Source organism: Bidens hawaiensis, unplaced genomic scaffold, assembly GCF_021521415.1.
Source record: "Bidens hawaiensis isolate Kalapana, Puna unplaced genomic scaffold, B.hawaiensis_p1.1 tig00008951_1, whole genome shotgun sequence".
NCBI lineage: Eukaryota > Viridiplantae > Streptophyta > Magnoliopsida > Asterales > Asteraceae > Bidens > Bidens hawaiensis.
Genome location: NW_027491653.1, coordinates 905,476 through 925,805, shown reverse-complemented (window position 1 = coordinate 925,805; position 20,330 = coordinate 905,476). Strand labels below are relative to the sequence as shown.

The window sequence follows — 20,330 nt, the reverse complement described above, 5'->3', positions numbered from 1 at the left end:
AACCTGTAGACTCCACCACCCACCTCAAGTCCCATGTCGACTTTGTAACCGATGTGGCCGCGCTGGTCACCTTGCAGAAAACTGTAGAGTCCTTCCCGCCAATCCAATTGCGCCAACACCACCAGTCTACCCGCAGAACCCACAACCAACCTACCAAAACCCACGACCCAGATCGTGCTTCAACTGCGGTGATCCCAGTCATTTCCGGAACGCATGCCCGAGGCTACAAGTTCAGATTACGCAAGCGAATCCGGTGAACCAGATTTCGAACCAAGTGACACGCGGACGAGCTTTTAACATAACCGCGCACCAAGCGCAAGCGAATAATGACGTAGTTAATGGTACATTTTTGCTTAACGGATTTTATGCTTCTGTACTTTTTGATACTGGCGCCGATCGAAGTTTTATTTCTCGCGCGTTTGAGCAGAAGCTTGCGCGACCGCGCAACGATTTAAAAGAAAATTTTTCAGTTGAATTGGCTAATGGCGAAACTGTTTTAATTAACTCAGTGATTAAAGATTGCACGCTTAACCTTAACGAAAACGATTTTCTGATCGACCTCATCCCCATGCCTCTTGGAAGCTTTGATGTTATCATTGGTATGGACTGGCTTACGCATAATCGAGCCGAAGTTATTTGCGCCAAGAAGATGATTCGCATACCTCGAGAAAATGGTGATCTTCATATCTACGGCGAGAAACCCTCCCGCGGTCTTAAACTTATGTCTTGCGCCGAAGCCCGAAGGCTCATGCGGAAAAGGTGTATTGCATTCTTAGCCCATGTGGTTAAACCTGCTGAAGAAAAGAAGCTTCGCGATATCCCTGTTGTGCGTGATTTCCCTGAAGTTTTTCCTGATGATCTTCCTGGTATCCCTCCCGTTCGTGAAGCCGAGTTTCGTGTTGATCTTGTCCCTGGTGCTTCCCCCGTAGCTAAATCTCCTTACCATCTTGCGCCCGCTGAGATGCAAGAATTGGCAAGCCAACTTCAAGAGTTGACTGCTAAAGGATTCATCCGCCCTAGCTCTTCGCCCTGGGGTGCTCCGGTGTTGTTCGTTAAAAAGAAAGATGGATCGTTTCGCATGTGTATTGATTACCGCGAGTTGAACAAACTCACCATTAAGAACCGGTATCCCTTACCGCGCATTGACGACCTCTTTGATCAACTCCAAGGTGCCTCTTGTTTCTCCAAGATTGATCTCCGCTCTGGCTATCACCAGTTGCGCATCCGCGATGAGGATGTTCCGAAGACTGCTTTTCGAACTCGTTATGGCCATTTTGAATTCTTGGTCATGTCCTTCGGTTTAACCAACGCACCCGCCGTTTTCATGGATCTAATGAATCGGGTGTGTAGGCCTTTCTTGGATAAATTCGTGATTGTGTTTATCGATGACGTTCTGATTTATTCTAAGACCAAGGCCAAGCATGAGCAACATCTTCGATTGGTATTGCAAAAGCTTCGAACCGAGCAGCTCTTTGCCAAGCTCTCCAAGTGTGAATTCTGGTCTGATGAAGTACAGTTTCTTGGCCATGTTGTGAATAAGATGGGTATTCATGTCGACCCATCCAAAATTGAAGCAATCAAGAACTGGATTACGCCGACCACTCCTACCGAGATCCGTTCCTTTCTGGGCTTAGCTGGTTATTACCGGCGCTTCATTTCGAACTTCTCGAAGATCGCTTTGCCTTTAACAGCTCTAACGCACAAAGGTAAACCGTATATTTGGGGCTCGAAGCAAGAAGAAGCCTTTCTAACGCTCAAGCGTTTGTTGTGTGAAGCTCCTGTCCTTGCGCTACCTGAGGGTAATGATGATTTTGTCGTGTACTGCGATGCCTCCAACCAAGGTCTCGGTTGTGTTCTTATGCAACGAGGCAAGGTTATCGCTTACGCATCGAGGCAACTCAAGGTTCACGAGAAGAATTATACAACTCACGACCTCGAACTAGGCGCAGTTGTTTTTGCCTTGAAGATCTGGAGACACTACCTTTATGGTAATAAGTGTATCCTTTACACTGACCATAAAAGCCTTCAGCATATCTTTGATCAGAAGGAACTTAACATGAGGCAACACCGATGGAACGAACTCATCAGCGATTACGATTGTGAAATCCGGTATCATCCTGGTAAGGCTAATGTGGTAGCCGATGCGCTCAGCCGCAAACCCTGCCAGCTTAACTGTATCTTGCCGCGCACGCAGCTTCACTTCGCGCCGATCCAAAGCAACCTTGAATCGCGCATTCGTGACGCGCAGCGCGCATCCATCAGTAATGGTAACCTTCGCGCCGAGTTAGCGTGTGGCGCGGAAGCACATTTTGTGCCCATTCTGAGTGGGATTCTCTGCTATCTTAATCGCATCTGGATTCCCTTTGATGAGAATCTTCGCGCTGATATCCTGAGTGAAGCGCATAAATCTCGGTATTCTATTCATCCCGGCGCTGATAAGATGTACAAGGATTTGCGCATTACTTATTGGTGGCCCGGTATGAAAAAGGATATTGCTGTGTTCGTAGCTAAATGCCTGACTTGTTCTAAGGTAAAAGCTGAACACCAACGCCCATCTGGTTTGCTCGAACAACCAGAAATTCCTACGTGGAAATGGGAAGGTATAGCGATGGACTTCATTACCAAGTTACCTTTAACAGCAAGCAAACATGATAGCATTTGGGTAATAGTGGATCGTTTGACTAAGTCTGCTCACTTTCTGCCCATTCGTGAAAACTACCGTGTTGAGCAACTCGCGCAGCTTTATGTCAAGGAAATTGTCTGCCGCCATGGTACTCCTTTGAGCATCATATCCGATCGCGATGGCCGTTTTATATCTCGCTTTTGGAAATCTCTCCAATCTGCGCTAGGAACTCGCTTGGACATGAGTACGGCATATCATCCTCAGACTGACGGTCAGTCTGAGCGAACTATTCAAACTCTTGAGGACATGCTCCGATCTAGTGTTCTTGATTTTGGAGGTAATTGGGATTCGCACCTGCCTTTGATCGAGTTCTCTTATAATAACAGCTATCATTCCAGTATCGGTATGGCCCCATTTGAAGTACTTTACGGTCGTAAGTGCCGCTCCCCGATTTGTTGGAGCGAAGTGGGAGAAGCTCAAATCACAGGACCCGAACTTGTTCAAGAGACAACCGATAAAATCGCCAATATCCGTGATCATCTGCTGACTGCCAGAAGCTGACAGAAGAGTTACGCAGATCGTAGGCAGAAGCCTCTCGAATTTCAAGTTGGTGATCTTGTTCTCCTCAAAGTGTCGCCCTGGAAGAGTGTTGTCCGCTTTGGGAAGAAAGGTAAGCTTGCTCCTCGATATGTTGGACCATTTAAGGTTCTCGCGCGTGTAGGAAAAATTGCCTACAGACTTGACCTGCCGCCCGCGCTCAGTAATGTGCATCCAACGTTCCATGTATCCAATCTCAAGAAGTGTTTAGCCGACGAGAACCTTCACATTCCACTTGATGAAGTTCAAGTTGATGAATCCATGCATTTCGTTGAAAAGCCTGTTGAGATTATGGATCGCGAGGTTAAGCAAACCAAGCGCAGTCGCATCCCTATCGTGAAAGTTCGCTGGGAGTCCAAGCGCGGAGCCGAGTTTACATGGGAAAGGGAAGATCAAATGAAGATCAAGTACCCGCACCTGTTCTCTGCGCAACCTACTTCGAGATAAATTTCGGGACGAAATTTCTTAAAGTAGGGGAGACTGTGACATCTGCCCCGATCCGACCCGACCCAGGTACCCGTTTCTCTGATCCGATCTCTTTCTTTTATGATTTAATATATATTTATACTTATATTTTACTTTTAATAATAATAATATATTTTCCTTCCCGCCTCTTTCTCTCTCTTTCTTTCCGCCGTCCCGTCCCTCTTCTTCTCTCTTTCCGCCTTCTTTTCCCTCTTGTCGCCGTCCCGCCCTTAAGCCTTGAACCCCTAACTGTCCTTTGTTCCTTCCCGCCTAAGGTTGTCTGCGCAGCTCCACGCGCCAGACTCCTTACAAGGAAGCCTGCGTGAAGACCACCTGTTACTACGATACGCGAGACGAACTGTCCCCGCAGCGCGCTAAGGATTTTAGTTCTTCCCGCGGCGCGCTATGGATACCGTTCTTCCCGCGACGCGCTAAGGAATATAGTTCTTCTCGCGACGCGCTTAGAATTGAAGTTCTTCCCGCGGCGCGCTTAGAAATGTAGTTCTTCCCGCGACGCGTTAAGGTTGGTTCTGTCTGCCTTCGCGCTCGCGCACTCTTGACCTTTTATGTCTGCCTTCGCGCTCAAGCTTTCTCGCGCTATGTCTTGAGTCTTTTCTTCTGTTTAATCCAGCCGTTTACTTTTGTGTTGTCTTATCTTCTGTGCTGTTGACCTGACCTATCTTATGTCTGAAAAGCCACTTTTGGCGCAGCATGCGCACCAACCCCATTGGTTGACAGAAAAAGTGACTGACATTATCTTTTGAGATCTGCTTTTTCCATGATTGACCAGTACCTTTATCTGACCCGCCCATGCCTGTTTACTGTTACCTGTCAGCTTTTCCCTTGCCCCCTGCAGCTGCCATATCTTTTGATATCTTTTGCTTTTGGAATCTTTTACTTTTTGGAGATCTTTTCCCCTTTTCTAGGGATTGTGTTTCCTAGGGTTTCCCTATAAATAATAATGTTAATTTCCTAACACTACACACACAAAGCACTTAAACTCTCCTGTTCTCTCTTGCTCCTTGCCGTTGTTCTTCCTCTGCCGTCTCCTCTCTCTTTGCCTTCGTCTTCTATCCTGTTCTGCCCTGCTTTTCCGGTAATATATATTATATATAATAATTTACTTATTAATTATGCTAACTTATAATCAAGACTTAAAACAAATCATTAAAACAATAATCTTATTTATAGGTTAACTTGTGCTTGTTTAAAGTTGGTTCTTGCTTTATCTTACACCGCATCGTTTATCAAGTGAGTAATCTCGTACCTAATCCCTTTTTGCTTTTAATGTTTTGGGATGTTCATGTGTTCATACAAACTTAGAGTCTTAAACTGTTTATGAACTTTAGTCGCGCAGTATCCCATGTGTTGAGGACGTAGACTTGGCTGTTTATTTGTATGTGTGGATCATTAACCGTCTTGTCGGTCTATTCCGCAGTTCTCATGGTACCATTAGATGAACACAGGAGAACTATCGTTTATGATTTTCTCTTTTGTTTACACTTGCACAGTCTTTCTTGTTTGTGAGCTCAATCGTGAGCACTGGCAGTCTATGAGTATGAATCTTAGAGTTGGTCCCGATCGGATTACACCCTTGTTGAAAACCAGACATACACATGTTGCGCACAGATTTATTGTTATCTATGTATTGTATTAAACTTGATTTCTCACCAACACGCAAGTGTTTGACGTTTATTTTAACACATGTTCAGGTTTGCAGTAGCTGTTTTGGAGCTCGAGGACACGTAGGAAGTTTTCTTTATTTTGGACCTAGATTAAAATGTATCAAGACAAGTTATTGCTGTTCGAATATTATGATTTATAATATATTGATTTATGATGATTTATGTTATCTTATGTGTACTTTGCGCGTGCGCGAATGAATGTATTTATTAAATATTGACACCCAATAGTGTCACGAGTAATGAAACAATATGTGGCGCCCCGATGTATAATCCGCCTTTGGTCGGGGTGTTACAGTCCGGGTTACTTAACTTGGCGATCATGTATTGAGACGGTCAAATGGGTACGGTCACCGCGTAGCGAGACACCACCCAATTTTTCAGAATTTTTACAAGTATGTCGCGTATTGCGATAGGCATGGGTTTTATCCGTCGCAAATCAACTTTGGTTTTACTTGTTTTTCGTGCTGGTTTTCGTCGTACGTATTTGGGGTCTTGGTTTCTAATCAGTTTGAGGATATTTTTGGTCCCTCAACTTTTTAAAGTTGGCAAACATAGAATAAAGTTTCATGATGTTACATACTTACCACAAGAATGTCATATTATATACATGTCGTCTAACCATTAAGACATCTCCATATTATTTGCCAAGTGTTAATTTTAATTGGTCTGACTTTCGTATATATAAAAGTGCTTAGGACAAGATTTCAATTCGTTTCAATCCTCAAAAAATCTCTGTAATAGAGAACGTAGAGATAGAAAAGAGGAGATATTACTTATGAGGAAAACCTCGAGTCCTAATGCTTGAATGAGTGTTGGAACCAATTTTAATTATCTTGGTATGTCGAGGGGTTATAGTGGGTATAGTTAGTAATACAAGGTGTACCACTTTTTAATACTCTTGGTATGTCAGGATGTTCTAAGTATAAGTGTGTAGTGCGAGACAGTGTTCTTAGACGGACTATCAGAATGGTACCCGTCGTGTCAAAAAAGTATAACCACATTACCTAAGATTTATAGGTTATGTTTACCTAGCCTAGTAATCTAATTTACAGTCGGGTAGTTATTTGGAACATGGTTATGTCCGAATGCTGGCATTAGGTGTCCAATCGCGTTGGTAGCGGTTATGTTGTGCATAGGCGTGCATCTGTGCACGAAGTTATAATTTTGCTATTCACGTGCCAATAGAAGATTGACTTTGCGTTGATCATGTGAAATGTAAAGTAATGATATAGTGATGAACTAGACCCTAGCTAGAATCGAAATTTCGAAATAGCATGTAAGGTATAATCACTATAGAGGTTATGCTAGTGCAAAAAATTACAACCTTGGTAGGTTGTCTTGTTTATAAGAATGCATGTTAACTGGGTGTAAGAGTGCGTGAGCTATAAACTTAGATGCCACAAATGCTAAGGTCAATTTCTATAACCTTACATATTTTTAAAAAATATTAGGCTAAAATACACGTGTTAGGTCAAAAATTTGTGACTTGCGATATTATTGTGGCGAAACTCGTTAAATATATTTTGGCCAATCAATCAGTTTAATTTGGTGTGTAATACGGATCTGAGACGCAAGCTTCGACACATGCGATTGGCTTCAATGATTAGAAAGCTTCTTAATATGTTAGGATTTTGTTTTTAGCTACAAATAGGAAACTTATTTTCTATTTTTGGAGTGTGTTTAACATGGTTTAAATCACCCACACAAGGGAAGCTCACCTTGGATGGGGTCGATTCGCTAAATATATTTCATCACTTTTATACTGACTACGGAATCATTTATCCGTTATATTATCTTTTAATTATTCATTTGACCGTTTGATTTCATAGCACCCGTCTCGAGAGATTATCAAGAGCAAATCCATGTGTTTGATACATCTGGTGTTAGGAGATCTACATATGGTATCAGAGCAGCTTGAATCACTTGATTCAACTTTGCCCTTGATATTCGGGTTCTAATTCCACGATTACCCAAACGGGACTTTAATTTTTGAATGTTTTGGAAATAAAGTTTGAAAATGAAGGTTGAAGATTTGGGGGAAATAAAGTACTTGAATTTCGTCTCAGGTTCATAGATTTGGATTCACTAACTCGTTAAGAGGTTCGTTTTAGTATTTTTGTGAATATTTTATGGGTTTTTGATGATGAATAGTTGGTGTTCGTGTGTTTGGTGGCGGCGAAATATCATATCTATTCTTAATCAACAAGTTGATTATCGATTCTTGTTTCTTGATGTTTGTCATGGTCATAATCAACAACAAAAGGTGGATATCAAGATTAATTTTGTGTTTTAATCTTCATATTCGTGTCCTATTCGTCCTTAGCGGCTGGAGTATTTTTAGCTTCAAATAGTCGATTTTGAGGATGTATGGAAGGATCTTGGTTATTTAGGTCGATAGTGTTGGATCTAGTACGCAATTAGCCGTTGAGATGATGTATTTGAGGTTAGAGGATGGTTGGCGCCTATGGTTAGCAGGGTCACCGAGAAAATGGTGATTTTGATTATTTTTATTATGCTTATCTAGTTGATGCTCATTGTTAGTCACATTCTTGTTTTATTTTCATTGATTACTGATGGGTGTCCGGTGACATTTGATGATAATGATGATGTATGGCTGGTGATGTTGCTGGAATACCGGTTTTATGACAGAGGATGCCCGGTCACCTGTAACCAGTACAGTGGTGGATGGTGGGGGTGATGTTGAATCTGGGTGGTGTTGGCATTGGAGGATGAATGTTTCAGAAACTATATTTGTAGGTGATGATGCCGGAATGTTACGGTTTTCCGGCGAGATGACTTCATGTGTTTATAGATATGGCAGCTAGTCATCTGAAGGCTAGGTCGCTGATGGTTGGTTAATTTGTATATAATTAAGTTCGTTTATTTATTAGTTTTAACAGTTTATTGTGGGAACTTTGATACTTCATACGTGTTTATTGTATTTCAGGTTATAGACGTTAAAGTACCTAATTTGGACCTGTACGAGCACGGGATGAAGACCCGGGATGATGTGTGATAGTGTATGATCAATACTGATGAATCTGGGTAAAAGTTGGTTTAGCATATCATTTGCTGAAAACAGAGTATCATATGCTGAGCATAAGAGGGAGCGTACATCAGGTGTCTTTAAAGTATGGTATGCTGAAATAGAGCATCATACTCTAAAGTTAGAGTACTATTTGTTGAGCCAGAGTACCATTTGCTGAAGCTAGAATATCATATGCTGGACCAAAGTAAAACTACGGGAGTCGCTATTTTAAAACCCTATATAAGGATAAAGTTAGGGTTTCATTGAGAACGTCTGGCTGGCAGTTTACAGAGCTACAAGAGGGCGTTTCCACCATTCTGATTTAGACCGAGATCACATACATGTTCCATATCATCATAATTGAAGATTCCATGATGTCGATGCTCGGCTAACTTCTCCGAATCATACCCGGGATGTAAAGTTTGTATTTTTTTCAGTTTTCTCATGTAACTAAGAACATTTATGTATAATTGTTTATGGTTAATCTATGATTATTGATGTTTAGTATTTCTGTGTGTTCAATCGGTTTCGGTTTACGTTGATCTGAACGATTAGTTACCAGTTGCTATAATAATTGATCATATGACTACTAGATTAGGTTGAATACGATAAAACATATGATTGCCCTTAACTGAGTCACACTGGCAGGGACTGTTTGATAACCAGTGCCGTGTGTAAAGAGATTATTGATGTCTAAGGTTTTGTCTAGTTGATCAGTCTGTAGTTAACCGTTAATGATTAATCTGTTAGGTTGCATGAGATTACTGTAAGTTACTTACTTGAAGTCCCGTGTGTGATTTGCTTTTATTAATTGACTGAAACTTGTTCACTTGTTCGTTGTTTAATTCTAAATTAAAACTAATTGCTTGTATGATCAGCACTAAAATATGCTACTTCATAATATTATAAATCTGTTACACGATTACATTGACCACATACTCCTGTGGATACGATACCTTATTTACCCTGTCTACTTAGGTTAATAAGGTTTTTTCATGACTCAAACGACGGTCATCAGTCGCATGTGTTTGTGGACTGGGCCTTATTGTAACGTATCTTCGATTATGTGTTGGGCTGCTTGGATACAACTATTTGGGCTGGTTATGAGGAATTTTTTTCTTCAGAAAATGATTGTTACTATTGTTGACTAAAGGAATAAATATTGATCGAGGTTTTTCGTCATTATTTGATCGGGTGTTCAAGGCTTATCAAATTTTTTTTCTTTCAAGACGTTTGAGAAGTTGGATCTGATAGGTGAACTTTGAACGAATTGGAATTCAATTTGAAGTGGAATTAATAAGCTTTGTTATTTGATCGTTGAAGCCAATAATTCAAGATCGGTTTGTGGATATTCGAGCTCATCTCAGCCTATATAGCTTAAGATCCGGGAAAATGGATAAAGAAACATGAACTTCTTCATCAATGAAATTAGGTGGGTTATACCTTGAGGGATGAATAGAAACAAAGAGGCTTCGGTTTATCAAGTGATTCGTGAAGATGTGTGACACTCATAAACAATTGATATCATAAGTAAGAGGGGTGATTGTTAGGCAAAATATTGTGACTTGCAATATCATTTTGGTAAAACCCGGCCGTTAAATATATTTTGGTCAATTAATCGGTTTAAGTTGGCGTGTAATCCGGATCTAAGAGAGCATGCGATTGGCTTCAATGAGGAGAAAGCTTTTAGAATGTTTGGATTTTGTTTTTAGCTATAAATAGGAAACTTGTTTTTTTAATGTTTGGAGTGTGTTTTATGGTGTAAATTACTTACCAAAGGGGAGCTACCTTGGGTGAGTTCAGTTCGTTTAATATATTTCATCACTTTTATATCGATTACGGAATCGTTTATCCTTTATATTATCCTTATATTATTAGTTCGGTCGTTTGATTTCACACATCCGTCTCGATAGATTATCAAGAGCTAATACGTTTGTTTGAAAGATCTGTGTTCTAGGAGATCTACAACACGCAAATATGTTTTGAATGTGAACACTTTTTACATCCGTTGAATGTATATACACATAGAAAAGTGTATAGTAAAATGGCTTTAGACATTGTGATCTTGATTTATTGGGTGTTCATATAAATAACACGTTCAAAATGTTTAAATACATAGAAAAGTGTATTTGTTGCAATTACTAAGGTACTATCAAAAGTATGTGATTACAAAATCATAAATGCTGAAGTCGCCAGGCGATGCCAAGTCAGTTGATTGAGGAGTTGCAAGGACTCGACTTAATCTGGGAGTACTTGGGAATTACTTGTCAGGCGAATAAGGTTTGCGAAGCCACAATAAGAGGTAAGAAAAGACGTAGAGAGGGTTTTTGGTGTTTGAAAATGAAGTGATGCATAATTTGATTTCCAGCAGGGATAACGCATCCTAGAAATTTTATGAACACCTACATGATTCTACAGAATATAATTCCAAAGAATAAAAACAGAGTGATATCTCGATAATACATAACCGATCCTTTAAACAACGTCGTTGATGATATCATAAGTGAAGTACGTGATTATGACACACATTTGGACTCATGGGTGAATCTTAAATAATGGAAACTTGACATGGCACTAACATGCATTATAAAATGATGAAATATGGATTGGGATGCTTCTTCCACTCTAAAGAGTCTTTAGCTTAAAACAACATGAAAGGATTTCTATTAACGAATTAACAACTAATATTTACGATAATTAATCAACAATTAACATATGATAATTTGAAGAAAAATAATGTATAAATTATCGTACCAATGTATGTAACTTTTGAACAAGTCAAATGTAATCCATCACTCCAGCTGATTCTTGAGAATTCCCAAAAGAAGAGTAAAATAAAAAGAAATATATACTAATATAAAATTAATTAACCCAGCTGGGTAACAGTTGAGTCAAATTAATAATTCTTAAATCATTATTATATACATTTAAAGTTAGGCAGTAAACTTTAGTTATCAATTGGGCACATGGACTTCCCAAAGTCATAAACTTATGCACTTGTTCTTTTTCCTTTACGAAAAAAAGTTGAAATTTTTGGGCGTATCTAATGTTTGCATGCTTTCAGTTAATGAAAAGGTCAAGTGGTATACTCTAACATGTACATAGGTTAAAGTGACATGACACTTTAAAGATGGATTAAACCACTCCCTACTTGTGTTAAGTGTGTTAAAAAGGTCCATAGATTATGCTTTTAACGGGTTAAAAGGAACAATATGTATTAATTATGTATTAGTTACTAATTATTTTGTTATATTAATTATGTGTTAAATGGGTTAAACCATTTCCTTTAAATGACATAGAGTGAAAGAGAAAAAAATGATGATGTGAAGCTTATGTGGAATTAAGATGAGTTACTGTATACCTCATGGTCTAAGTGTCTACAAGGTCTCACCATCATTAATTTATCTTCACTTTGAGTTATAGATGTTATAATAGTTTTTTTTAAAGGTCATTTAGCTCATTTACAAACTGCTAACTCACCTGATCATCTTCATTTCACCTTCATAATAAAATGGTTTATTGGATTTAATAATCCCTATTGAATGATATTGACCGATAAAAAGCCCTATTCATTTTATCGCCATTAGCGGTCCCAAATTTAATCAAGTTGACTCCCAATGGCTTCCCGTTAAAAAAGACTTAACAACGTTATACTTTTTTCCGAATTTCAAACTAATATTTTAGGGCTTTTGGTTGGAAGGAGGATACGAATCGGTTGTTGTAAAACTTAGCTCGAAACAGTGATCCAAACGACTTAACTTTTGTTTCTTGTAAGTTCGAACACTCGAATTGAAGCATTATTCGTCGTTTTGGAGCACCGTTTTGAACTAAGTTTACATCAATCGGCTCGTATCCTCCTTACGATCAAAAGTTCTAAAACATTAGTTTGAAATCCGGAAAAAGTATAACGCCGTAAGTCCTTTTTAACGGTGGACTATTGGGAGCTAACTTTTTTAAACTTACCGCTAGTGACGATAAAATGAATATGGGTTATTATAGGCTAATATCATTCAACATACATTATTAAAATCCAATAAACCTAATAAAATACATCATAGGTGTAAAAATCACATGGCCTAACCTGGAATCTCAGATTTATTATTACATATAGCAGATTCACTATTTTATTCACTCAAATCTTTCATCGTTTTTATTCACTTAAACTCTTAATAACTAATTTCTGAAACGATGAAATCAGAATTTCATATCACCAGACGATTCTGATAATGAAATTTTTTAAAACGATAGTAGCATAAACATTTTCAAATATCTCATAGAGCAAACCGAAGATGAAGACATGACAACATAATCATCTAGCAATATAAATGGCTGAAGGATCCTTTAGTTTAAATTTTCGTATTTTTTTTGGTTTGAATTGTTTAATTTTATTTTTCAAGTTTTTAGTTATGTTATATTTTAATTTTAATTACAATTTGTTGTTTTATTTATTTTAGATTATAAAAACAAAAAAAAAAACACAATGTTTTAAGGTACTTGCGGGTATGTGTCGCCGGTGATTTTTTGGTTTGTGGGTACATGAGGGTAAAAATGAGATAACAGTGCAGGACTGATCGTTGCATGGGTAATACTCATGAGTGTCCATTCCCCTTTTATACACCATAATTGAGAAGAGCTTCAGATAGTACCTATATCCATAACCATACCTGTACCCGTATCAAAAATCAATAAAACATGTCCCAATACTCGTTCCAAATTTTTTGGTATGGCACGGTTACGTATACGTACGTGTATTGGTACGGGCATTTCGACACGGAACATGTTTTTGTACCATTTATGCTTTTTTCATTTCAAAATATTCAACGATCTTGAAAACAGTACCAGTACGGGTAACAAACAACCTGAATTAATCCGAGTATCGTTACTTGCACAGATAGGTACCAAATTAGTTCAATTACCAAATTGGTCTCCAATTTAATGATAAGATAGTATTGAAGAATCCTAATTCAGTCGCCGACTTTAAGTGATTTGTTTGTTGATTCGAGTCTTGGATGTTATATTATTTAATATTAAAAAAACGTTTTGTATTTGTTTAATAATAATATGGTTGGAGAATTAAATAATATGAAGAATCCCAATTAAACCTTATATATTACAAACATGTTTAAAATACAAAACGTACCCGTACCGTACTCTTACATGTACCCAACTGTAGATGTACCGAAATTCAACAAAAATGAGCACCAATACTCGTATCGATTAGACTAAATCAGTAGGGGTACAAGTTCATGTATATGTACGGGTACGATACAAGTACGGATACATGTATTTATGCTTATCCCTACATCACAAAATAGTAGCAACATGCTATTTTCTTTAATATTGTTTTACAAGTACTTTGAAGACTTTATATATTAAAAACAGACTAAGAAAAAATAATAAGAAAATATTGATTTGTATAACATTTAATAAATATAACAAAATAAGTTTTAGATATTTTTGACTAATATCTCATTTACGACACACCATTCAACAAAATACAAAAACTTTTTCTAGATTGTATAAAAATATGTACCTTTACCTTATTGTTTGTAATTTTATGATTGTCATTTACTTTTTTACTTATCAATAATTACCATCAAGTAAAATTAACACCTTTAACTTTGTTCATACCTATTTAATTTGTTTTCTATTAAAATGCGTACAATGTATCTAGGTACTCTAAACAACAATATGAACAAGTATATAGTATGAACAAGGGTATTACAATTGATTTTCCTCTTTGGGTTAATTAGTTTCTCTTTCATATAGACCCTTCATATCCTCTCAACCCTTAAGCAGCCATCTTCTGATCATATCCATCAATCCATACATCCATGTGCATGAACTCATCAATCCCCTATTAAATACCTGACAAAATAACACAAAAAACACATTTTTTACTGTTTTCATGGCTGCATCAATGAATAACTGGTTAGGTTTCTCACTCTCTCCTCAAGATCAACAACAAATGGTTGATTCACAATCATCTATGGTTGATAACTTCAACTCTGATACCATTTCTGGCACCGGAGAATGCTTTGATTTGGGTTCAAACGCCGGCCACTCGTCTATACCTTCCCTCAACCTCCCCCCTCCCTTTGGTTTACTTGAACCATACCATAATCACCATGGTTAGTTAAATTGCTTATTTAAGTTTCTAGATTTAGTAGGTTTTTTCTTGATTTTAATTAACTTATTACTTCTATTGATCATTCATTTTGCTCTTTTAACCTATTTTTGTTTTGACTCCTATAAAAACAAATAATATTCCCAAAAAAACAATTTTTGATGAAGAAAGTGGAAGCTAATTCATATTTTAATGGCGGTCTTCTTTTTAACACAAACTAGATAGTGATGTAAGTATTTTATTGATATTTTATGCAATTTCTCCTTATGTTATTCAAGATATTATAGGGATTTTTCTAAGAAATTATAATCATCAGATTATAAAACATATATAATCTTGGTTGTTTATGATATCTTTCTACTAAAACATACTAAACAGTGATGTAAATATTTTCATGATATTTTATGTCATTTTTCTTTTTGTTATTCAAGATTTTAAAGGGTTTAATTTTTTTTTTAAATTTTTTTTTGTTTATTTTTTTTGTAGAAATAATAATCCTCAGATTATAAAAGACATAACCTAGCTAGGTTGTTAATTTGTTTTGATGATTTACAGATTGGAACATGAAGGGAAGCTCGGATTTGTCGGTATTAATGTCCGGTGGTGGTTCATGCAATGAAAACCCTGAAATCCAACCTCCAAAGTTTGAAAATTTTCTTAGTGTTGGTAGTACCGGAAACTACATGTACCAACTTCCGCCGCAAGCCGTGGCCGCAGACGTAACGACTACCACACACGACACCACTAGAGGAAACACAACCACTGCTACCAGTAGCATTGGTCTTTCAATGATAAAAAACTGGCTTAGAAACAACCCAACTCCTTCTAACCAAAACACCACCACCGGAGTACCGCCGGAGGTTCAAGGAACCGACGAAAGAACCGGGGCAATGAGTGTGTATTTCGGTGGTGGAAGAACCAACGAGCTTTCACTTACTATGGGCGGAGGTGGTGATAGTTTGTCTTCCGATAATAAACGGCAGCAGATGGATGTGGCCACCACCGTAGATAGTGAAAGCGGTGGCGGTGCGTTGGAGGCGGTGCCCCGAAAATCTATTGATACATTTGGACAAAGAACTTCGATTTACCGTGGCGTTACCAGGTGAAATATTATTTTATTTATTTAAATATATATAGTTTGAACACGTCCGTCTTAATAACAACTGTACTGTCGTTTTCAAAGAGTCATAACATTTACGTATCTAATTACCTAAGTTTTCTCTTATAATTATGTTGTCTATATTTTTGAACGTACACATAAGCCGAGATTCGAACGTGGGACTCTACAAAGGAAATTGTATAGTTATTTTTTAATGTACTATTTTATTTTGTTTTTATTTTATGAGATATATTAAGGGTTTTATGGGTAGTGCAGACACAGATGGACGGGGAGATACGAGGCACATTTATGGGATAATAGTTGCAGAAGAGAAGGACAAGTTCGTAATGGCAGACAAGGTAATTAGAAAATTTCAAAAATAAAAGTTAATGCGTTTTTGAATTATAAAAATAATAGTTATAAATTCTTCTACTAACTTTGTTTTTCTTCCTATTTGTTGCATGGATTAATAAATGATTCAACTGGGATACTATTCAATATTCTTGCAGTTTATTTGGGTAAGTTTAATTACATAAAAAGGTGTTTTTTATTTTCTTGTCCACATATTGAGAGCTAGGGTTTTTAATTTACATAAAGTATATAAACTATATATACTTCATAGCTTCTTGCCTTCATCTCAAGAATGTGTAACTTATACTATGATCAATTTTATCTTGATATAGGTGGTTATGATAAAGAGGACAAAGCGGCAAGAGCGTATGATCTAGCGGCGTTGAAATACTGGGGCACAACGACAACTACAAATTTTCCAGTGAGTTTCTTAAAAATGATCTAGAACAAGAATAGTTAATAATCTAAGTTTTTTGTAAAATTTTATAGGCTTTTACTCGAGCATATAATGTTGTTTTTAATTACCATGATATATGTACTTTATCCATTTTTTTAAATAATTCTTTAAACAATTAAATGTTTAAAATTGTATTTGGACTTGGTTCATGTTTCGTGATTTTTTGTGGTCATTTCCTTAGATTATGGCCGGAGATTTTATAGCATCTTGCTTTTGGTAATTTGTATAAACTTATATCTAAACACGTGTAGATTAGCAACTATGAGAAAGAAATCGAGGAGATGAAAAATATGACGAGACAAGAGTACGTCGCCTCGCTTAGAAGGTACATTTTATGAAACTTAATTTGGTTTCCAATATATATTTTAGTATATAATGCGTGTATGTACTGATTTTTTTTTTGTAAATTTATATAGAAAAAGTAGTGGCTTTTCGCGAGGTGCTTCCATCTATAGAGGTGTGACAAGGTACGTTATTCGCTATGATACTTTAATTCTTAATGTATTTTTATATGAATACATTTGAACATATTAGATATTATTTTTTTTATTAGAAAGATCCATTTTGGATACCATTTGCATGCTATAAATAGTTAAATTAATGTTGGTGATTAAATGGGACCAAAGAAACCAGTTTGCACATGCTATTTACCCACAGAGCCAGAATCTTGCAAAATATACTTTGGAAGATTTTAAAATAATTTCAATAAATAATAGAATCAAAATGTCGTTGGATATTATTTGATGATCAATTTATTTACTTTTTTAATCAATCGATCAAATGTCACTCATTTTGTAACAATATCTTGAATATATATGCAGACACCATCAACATGGAAGATGGCAAGCAAGAATTGGGAGAGTTGCAGGGAACAAAGATCTTTACTTGGGAACTTTTGGTATATATTTTTCTCTTATATATTAAAATTATATATGTAGTACCTTAAAAGCATAATTGACCTATCGATTCGATTATGTTTTATTTAAATGCGTCAAAATTCATATAAAGTTTTTATAATTTATTTAAAAAAGTTTATTTTCGGTGATTTAACATTATTTACTAACATCAAAATGAGTATTACTGACAGACGATTATTATAATATATATAAACGATTTCTTCGTAAGAGATCACCTATTGTACATAAGTGTTGGTGAAATGACCCTATCTATATTGTATGAACTTGTTAATTACTCGAGTAGTCTACTTTAACACTTTTAAGTATACGTGTTGATCGTTTAACTTAAATAGCACTTGTTTAACCTTTCGTAGGTACACAAGAAGAAGCGGCTGAGGCTTACGACATAGCCGCGATCAAGTTTCGTGGACTAAATGCAGTCACAAACTTTGAAATCAACAGATATGATGTTAAATGCATCCTTGAAAGCACCACTTTACCAATAGGTGGTGCAGCCAAACGTCCCAAAGATGCAGAGAAAGCAGCAGCCACTGAGCTACTCCGAGCCGCTAAAGATGACCACTTGACCACCCACTTGACCCATGAAGGAATAAACAACTATGCCACCATGACATGGCCTAGCTCCATTGACTACCACCACCACCAAGCCATGGTTCAAGCCCACACCCAACCGTTTAGCATGCACTACCCACAACACTATAACACATCGAACCAACAAAGGTTATGGTGCAAACAAGAACAACAACAACATGAGCCAGATGGTCAAAGTTTCCAAGATCTTCAACAACTTCATCAGTTTTTTCAACCCTCACCAAACTCTTCTGTTCTTCATAATCTTATGAGCATGGATTCATCTTCAATGGACCATAGTTATAGCGGTGGAGGAGGTGATCATTCGGTTATGGGATATGGCGGTGGTGGCGGTGGCTATATGAACCATATGATGGCTAATAGTGTGGATTCATCTCAAGATGGTGATGGGAATATGTACTACCATCATCAAGGGTCCAGTTATGGTGGTTGGGTGCCAACCGCCATACCGACGCTTGCAGCAAGAACCGCCAACCTGGTGGTGGCGCATGGCGGTGCTCCTAACTTTACTACTTGGAATGATTCATAGTAAGTTGAATGCCTTGATATAATTTGAGGGTTTTAGGTGTAGCTTTTTTTTTTCTTGCAATTCTTTGTTCTTCATGAACTTGGAAAGATATTAGGGTTTTATTATTAACTTTGTAATAGATTAGGATCTAACCAAAGGTCAAGAAACCAATAGCTTATATATGCTATGGGTTTTGTGATCTTAATTTTGAAGATGTATTTAGATCCACGGAATGTAGAAAACCAAGCAATATTGTAATTTGCAATTTCACTTTTGACAACACAAAAGGTAATCATATTTAATTATTTATAGGTAATTTGGTCACATAGTGGTGTGCCATTTTTAATAAATGCAAAAAAAAAAAAAATATTTTAAAAATAAGCATGTATTTTGTTTTTAAGTTACAACAAAAAAAAGCTTTTAAATATATTTTAGAGTATAGAGCCATTTGCGAGTTATTTGAAACCGACTTTTTATAAGCTTGAATTATACCGAAATAAAACAAGCTATTGAGTTTCATTTACCTAGTTTGAGTTATTGAGTACACTAGCAAATCTAAATGTTTATTTTTTTAAAACAAATTTATTAAACTTTGTTTTGTACAACAGTTATATCATACATTAATGTAATGATTTTATATATAATTTACTATAAAACGATTACAATAAAATGGCAGACAAACAGGCAAACGATTACAATACATTAATGTAATGATTTTATATATCATACATATAATTATGATTACAATATATAACTTGTAAGTATATATTTTGTTAAACATACTTATAAAAATTAACTTTATAAATCTCCGTGAAAGTATGTACATGTGCATGTAACTTAATAAAATACTGAAAAAAAAAATTATTAACGCAAAGCAAATAAGATCAAATTTGGTTGAGCTCAGGTTCTAAACTTTCTCACAAATCGTGTTCAAGCTTTGGTTGTAGAGTTTGAAATAAGCTGAACTCGAGCTATGTAAGTCAATTTAAATCGTAAAGCTAGAGTTCAGGCAAACTAAAACTTGACCCGATCAACTTGATATTGTAATAAGATACAAAAAAATGTATTAAAAAGAATGGCAGAAACTTAAGGATTGCAAATAATGAATGGGCCTGGGCTACGTCTTTTTATGCATCTTTATAAGAACCTGTTACCCAATGTTTTTTAAATTCGCATAACACTTACACCGGATTGTGGGCCCGTTAAACTACGAAGTACGAACTAACAAAATTTCTTTAGTTTGATTACGAGTTATTGAACAAGCAGTTGATCTTTTGATCCAATTGTATTAAGTGATTTGGGATTTATAATCTCATGTTCGAATCCTGACTCAATGTGATTTTTTTATAGTGATGGACTTCCTTCTTGATAGTGCTCTTAAGTAAGTCAGTATGAAGTATGAACAGTTGACATGTCTCATGAAAACTCACATAAGTATTAAGAACAGTTTCAAATACTTTTAATAACAAGTTATTGAACCAATAAATGAACTGCAGGGCTTGTGTCAAATGAATAGGCGAAAATCAAACAAAACTTATTTAAGTTTATAAAAGCCTCCCACCCACCCACCCAGCTTATTATTGTTAAGATGATTGAATGTGTAAAAGACCTCAAAACATAGATTATTTCGTTGAGTTGTTTGGTCGGCTCGTTTATTTCAAGTTATTCTGTTTGTTTCCGCATCGTAACTCGTTTTTTATCGAGGCGAGTTTACATATCCTTTTCCGCATTTACATAATTTGGGGGTAGCATGTATGTCATTATCAAACTACTCATGTTTTTATCGCATTTATTCAAATACAATTCAATTTCATGTTTATGCATGATTATTTGTATTCTATGTGTTATGCCTCATGATTATGTGCTTATGTGTTTAATTTTG

The 20,330-nt window shown here is 36.5% G+C and overlaps 1 protein-coding gene across 1 annotated transcript; it reads left to right on the top strand.

The window, feature by feature from the left end:
* Positions 1-14,170: 14,170 nt before the first annotated feature.
* On the top strand, positions 14,171-18,724 carry LOC143530608 (AP2-like ethylene-responsive transcription factor AIL1). Its single transcript, XM_077026095.1, has 9 exons — positions 14,171-14,529; positions 15,081-15,627; positions 15,901-15,983; positions 16,134-16,142; positions 16,308-16,396; positions 16,684-16,757; positions 16,849-16,899; positions 17,254-17,330; positions 17,703-18,724. The coding sequence occupies exons 1-9, from the start codon at positions 14,307-14,309 to the stop codon at positions 18,467-18,469; spliced, it is 1,920 nt and encodes a 639-aa protein (XP_076882210.1). The 5' UTR covers positions 14,171-14,306; the 3' UTR covers positions 18,470-18,724.
* Positions 18,725-20,330: the final 1,606 nt, after the last annotated feature.

Excerpts from the sequence above, each read along its gene's own strand:
- LOC143530608 (XM_077026095.1), top strand. The coding sequence starts at position 14,307 with ATGGCTGCATCAATGAATAACTGGTTAGGTTTCTCACTCTCTCCTCAA. Across the intron at positions 14,530-15,080 it reads ACCATACCATAATCACCATG|ATTGGAACATGAAGGGAAGC; the intron begins GTTAGTTAAATT and ends GATGATTTACAG. Across the intron at positions 17,331-17,702 it reads TCTTTACTTGGGAACTTTTG|GTACACAAGAAGAAGCGGCT; the intron begins GTATATATTTTT and ends AACCTTTCGTAG.